Source organism: Myotis lucifugus, unplaced genomic scaffold, assembly GCF_000147115.1.
Source record: "Myotis lucifugus unplaced genomic scaffold, Myoluc2.0 scaffold_14, whole genome shotgun sequence".
Taxonomy (NCBI): Eukaryota; Metazoa; Chordata; class Mammalia; order Chiroptera; family Vespertilionidae; genus Myotis; species Myotis lucifugus.
Genome location: NW_005871062.1, coordinates 8,257,961 through 8,263,815, shown reverse-complemented (window position 1 = coordinate 8,263,815; position 5,855 = coordinate 8,257,961). Strand labels below are relative to the sequence as shown.

The following is a 5,855-nucleotide window of genomic DNA, read 5'->3' as shown; positions in this document are numbered from 1 at the left end:
AGTCCTTCGGTTGATCTCTTACCCCCCTCCCTCCTACCCCCCAACCCTCCCTGGCCTTCCCGCTGCAGTTTGACAATCAGTTTGAGGCAGCTCTGCCTCTGTATCTATTATTGTTCAAAAGTTTGTAATGGTCTTTATTATCCATGAATGAGTGAGATCATGTGGTATTTTTCCTTCAGAATGAAGAGTCTTAAAAGGACCTAAACCCTACACATGGCATACATTTTTCAAGATTTATTAAGAAAACAAAAATGGGGAGATGTGGAAAGCCACCGCTTTCCCAATACTGTCATAAGAGTGCTCCAAGGAATGTGGAAGGATGATGGACCTTGGACGTTAGCACGACTGTGTTGAGACAGCGGTGGCTCAAAGCAGTCTCCTGACCTAATAGCCTCAAAGTAAATATTTACTGGATCTTACTGATCTTTATGGACCTTAGAGATAGTCCGTCTGTTACCTGTTTGCCATGCATTACTGAGGGCAAGATGTGTATCTAAAATTGAAAAAAAGGCAAATAAGACCAGGTTTCAGTGTGCCTCCACAAGAGAGATGTGTCCACCTGGCCCCCCATGCCTTCTAAATTCATATTTCTTGAATAGTATTTTCATTTGTGAGTTGGTCTCTTCTTCAGATCCTGAACCTCTGCTGCAAAAGGTTGTGGCAGTGAACATTCAGTTTACACAACAAAAATGGAGAAAGACTGATTAATCAATAGTGTGTGTGTGTGTGTGTGTGTGTGTGTGTGTGTTTAAAAAGTCTGTATAAAATTCTCTGCTGTGGTATACCATAGCAAGGGATGGTTTTCCTGTTTTAACAAAATGAAGACATTCATTGCCGTTCAGCTTTCCATCCTTTGGATCACACTTAGATATTCCTACGCTGTGAGTCCCATAGACTGCAATGCTACTGAGCCCCTGGCTGGGAAAGCTCTAGACCTAATCAGTAAAGGACATTCAAATGGCTACCTTTTTCAGTTGCTGCGGGTCGCTGATGCCCAGTTGGACAAAGCAGTAAGGAATTGCCAATGGCAGAGCTAAGTTGGGAAGCCATGCACCAGGGGCAAGTGTGACTCTAGCCACTAAGCCTACTGCTTTGCACAATGGAATGGCCTTGGTCAGGGTTTTCTGTTTGGTTTCTGCTGCTGCTGTAGAGTATTCCTTTTCTTTTTTTTCAAACTAACGTCTGTTATTAGTATGTCCGTAACTATGAATCAATCTGTGAATACTTATAAGCACTAAGGCTGAGTCCAATCAAATGCTATAGTAGAAAAATTAGAATGAATTTTAAGCCTTTCCCTTAAGGAAATAAGAATCAGCTCATCATACACACACACACACACACACACACACACACACACACACACTGTGTAAGGTAGGATATATTTAAGTGACCAAGTGAGTATTATAGATGCTGGACAAGCTAATGAAAGGAGATCTATTACCATTGAATGAGAGAATGCTTCATATGGGAAATTCAAATGAAGCAGCATTTGAACAGGAAGTTGGGCTGAGTTAAAGACATTCTAGGAAAATTCCAGGAATACCACCTCTATGCGGGTAAGAAATCAGGAAGGAGAGTATTAGAGAGTAATTACACAAAGCAGGGGAATTATGGAAGTTCCATGTGAGATTTGGCACAGCAAGCAGGGTGGAAGAAAGAATGTAGGCTTATCCTGATGCAAAGCAAGCCTACTCTCTTCACTTTGATCAGCAATTTTCAACTGGTGTGCCACAGGAATTTTAAAACATGCAATACCTGACTATTTAGTCAGGGACACTGACCTCTTGTCCCTTAGATTGTCAAATGGAAAAAGGGAAACAGCAAACATACCAAAGCCGTACAATGTGAATGAATCAAAATTATACCTATTTTCTTTTTTGTCAGATTCGCAAAAAAATATATTTGTATGTGCTGCAGAATTTTAGTAATTAGTTTATATGTGCCATGAGATAAAAATCACTGACATACATTGTATACTTTTTTTTAATAGATTTGAGAGCTTGATAGAGATGAAGGAGGGAGGCCTCACTTCCCCACTCCCCAAAATAACCTACACTTTGGAGGAACCACTAAAATTAGAGAGGTCAGACAATAGAGCATCACAGAGGACAAGCAGATAACCTGATGCTTCTTAAAGTATTAGATGTGGAGGCTCCACAGGTTGCAGAGAATGAGTGCAGGGACTCGGGATTCAATCAGCAACATAGTGACTACTAATCCCAGTCCAGGATCTCTGCCACATTATAGGACACAGGATGAATTGGTCCAGGGCTACCTCTGAGCGGAGGCAGGGGGCACAGTGTACCTGGGGAGATGGATGCAAATGGGCATGGGCTTGACCTAGAAAGATGTATTACATGTTCAGGAATGAGGAAATGAAGACAGACCAAGGCGGTGGGATTTATGGCAATGAGAGTGAAGAAAAGACATAAGACTTTTCAAAGAAAGACCATTCAAAGCCTGGTGACTGAATAGCAAAAGCAAAAGAAAGAAATCAAGGTTGATGTCACATTTTTTTTCAGCCAAAGATTAAGGCAAGAAATAATTAATGGTTCATTGACAAAAGGAAAGATGAATTGAGAGAGGTAGCTGATTTGTAAGAGAAGAGCTGATTTTAGGTTTGGGCAAGTTGAAATTAAGGCAGGAAGTCCAAGTTCAGGAAAGAGCTGGGTGAGAGGACACAATTGTGCATACAGATTGGAGCTCCTGATGTGGTTGTCATCAGTTATAATTTCTAGGTTTACACCTTCAACATCTCCGCCCAAACAAATGGTCCTATTTACTGATTATTTTTTGAAGCTCATGAACAGAAGCAACATCATGACCAACTAACAATAACATTTGGAAGTATATTTCAAGCTACTTATTTAAATAATTAGTTCAAATGACACAAAAGTAGACATGTGCAATGATTTGGAAAGGAACAGAAATTCTGTTTAAGAAATCAAGAGATTGTTTCTAATGAAAACATACTGGGCTCCCACATGTTACACTGTTGCTTTCTTGGGAATTTTTCAGGAATCCACAGATGTCTACAATTTTGTCTTAGAAGTGAAAGAATCCGACTGCCCAGTCCAATCCAGGAAACACTGGGATGACTGTGAGCCAAATATTTCTAGATATCCACCTGATATTGTAAGTAAACATGGTACCATTCTCCTCATTTTCTTATTCTTGACTTCTGTCTACTCTGTTTTCTCAGGGTAGCTGTATGCCACAGCAAAAGTGGAAGGCCAGTTTCTGTCTTTTGACTCATGAAGATGATGTCGACCTTGAGTAATATTCACTTGAGAGCCATACCTAGGAACCCAGTTCAAGATATGTCAATGGGACTTGTTATAGCATGACCAGCTATAACCTTGTGCAAATCGCCTAATGTTGCTAATGTCCGTCTCCTCAGCTGTAAAATAAGAGGAGGAGGTTAGAAAAGATAAACTCTAAGGTCCTATCGGGCCCTGATAGTCTATGGGTGTAGAACCTATGAAGTTGTAATTGTGTCCTATGAAGACTGGTCCCTGAGCAGGAGTGGCCAAAAGAGATTAATTGCAATTATCATGAGGAATGGGACCTTGTGCTGCTTTGCACATGGGTAATCAGATCCCAGGCTGTCTGCCACAGGAGAAGAACACAAAGATGAAAAGGCACAGATCTAAGATTTTAGTTCCAGATAATAAGACACTTACATATCTAGAAATGTTTGCATTTTTTTCTTCTTGAAAATGTTTGAGATATGGCCATGATCTGTTTAAACAATTTATCTGTGGTTCTCATGAGGGTTTTGGGTACCTATGGCATCTAACTCACAGATACAAATTAAGAAGGTACAGGTTTGAAAGAGGATTTATTGAGAAACACAAACAAATTTTAAAGGATAATAGGGTATGTTGCATCACTTTTTTTGTGTCTTCATATTCAACCCGAAGACAGCAATACACAATGATAAACTCTTTCTTACAGATGATTGAACAGTGTAATGCAATAGCTACAACACATTTGAGTGAATTTCAGGATCTTAGAGTGAATGACTTCAATTGCACCACAAGCTCTGGTATGATAATCTGTTAAAATACTGCTTAATTCTAGATTGATATAGAATTCAATCATACAGTGATATTTAACAAAATACTATGATGTACATATCAAAAATGGACTCTACTTATGCTCATGGACTTGATTATTCCTCTCTCTCCTGAAAAGAGTTGCAAGAGGGTTTCCTCCTGTTATTGATACACTTCTCAAAAAATTAAATATATAAAAATAGAAAGCTACATAAGGCAGCAGAGCATCATTACAGAGAACATGGGCTCTGTCTGGGGTCAGATTGGCTTGATTTTGAATCCCAGTCTCATAATTTACTAGTTTCATGGTCTTTAGGGGAAGTTACGTAACCTCTTTAAGGATTCCTCATGTGTAAAATAAAGCTAATAATAGTATAAGCTTTTTGGGTATTTGTTGGAATTAAAGAAGATGCTCTGGGTAGTACACTTCCAAATTACTTAGAAATATGTTCACTTCAACATCTAAAACTTCTGTATTAATACTACAGTTTACACAGCGGTCTCATTTAATCTTATAACAAGACTATGAAGATTATGAGACTTTCTATTTTAGAGTTAAAAGAGGCTCAAAGAGGTTAAATTACTTGGCCTAAAAAAACAGCCAAAATGTGGTGACCCTAAACCTACCCCACCAGTGTTGACTCTAAAGTCCAAGTTCTTTTATTTACTTTTCCCAAGAGAATTATCACAGAGTTCCTTTAAAAATTGCAAATTTCAGCATAATTCAATATACAAAAATTCAGCAGCCAAGAAACTCCTTCAGGAGCTTGCCTTAAAGAAGACTGAGCTTTATCTTCTCTCTCTAGGCAAAACTTCTTGTTAATGATTCTCTCCCTCCTTGGCAGAGATAGAAAGAGTTCATTCAAATATTCACACTTTATCAATGCTGGGGTTGGGGCATCTGAATAAGGTAACAACCGAGGCTTGAGCATCAGAAGGATCTGGGTTTAAGTTTAGCTCTTCTGCTGATTAGCTGATTTGCTGGAACAACTTTCTTAGCCTCTCCAACCCTCAGTTCACCTGTCTGTAATACAGGAGGTATTGTTATTGTTTCCACCATGCATAAATGTATTAAGTCATAGCATTGACAGTGCTATTTAGCCAGAAAACTACCATTTTCTTTCTCCAGTCTTTTCTGCATTGGCCAAAACTGAAGACAGCCCCGTACTCTTGGATTTCTTTGAGGAGACTGAGGCCTACAGAAAACAAGCAGACAAAGTCCTTGAGATGTACAAAAAGGAGAATGGTGACTTTGCCTCTCTCAGAGTGGACCAAGGGGAGAGAGTTGGCAGAGGCATGAGTTTCCACTAATGTTCAGCTGGAGTCTGAGGGCCCAGGCTCCTACCATGCAGATGATAATTCAGTTTCATTGACCCTCTCCCCACTAGCCTCCTTGGGCCAGATGATTTTTATTATTATAATTTCTAACTTATCGGTAACATTCTATATAATATTAGTTTCAAGTGTACACAAATTCAAAAAGATACATGCATCCTTAAATTCATTGCAGCATTATTTACAATAGGCAAGATATGGAAGCAACCTAAGTGCCTATCAATAGATTAGATAAAGAATATGTATTATCTAATCTAATAATAGACAAACAGGGTAATTGACCGTACCTTCGCTACGCCTTCCATGGGCTAATCAGCGAGATATGCAAATTAACCTCCAACAAAAATGGCGGTTAATTTGCATATGTAGGTGCGAAGCTGAGCAGTGAAGGCGCTGAAGGTGGCTCCAGCCGGAGCAGCGAAGGCCTGGGTGCCAGGTGCTGGAGGAAAACCGGTGCCAGCA

The 5,855-nt window shown here is 39.5% G+C and overlaps 1 protein-coding gene across 1 annotated transcript; it reads left to right on the top strand.

Annotated features, from left to right (window-relative positions):
- The first annotated feature begins 818 nt into the window (after positions 1–818).
- LOC102442627 (histidine-rich glycoprotein-like) lies at positions 819–5,369 on the top strand. Its single transcript, XM_023750502.1, has 4 exons — positions 819–1,010; positions 3,019–3,135; positions 3,958–4,048; positions 5,188–5,369. The coding sequence occupies exons 1-4, from the start codon at positions 819–821 to the stop codon at positions 5,367–5,369; spliced, it is 582 nt and encodes a 193-aa protein (XP_023606270.1).
- The last annotated feature ends 486 nt before the right edge of the window (positions 5,370–5,855 follow it).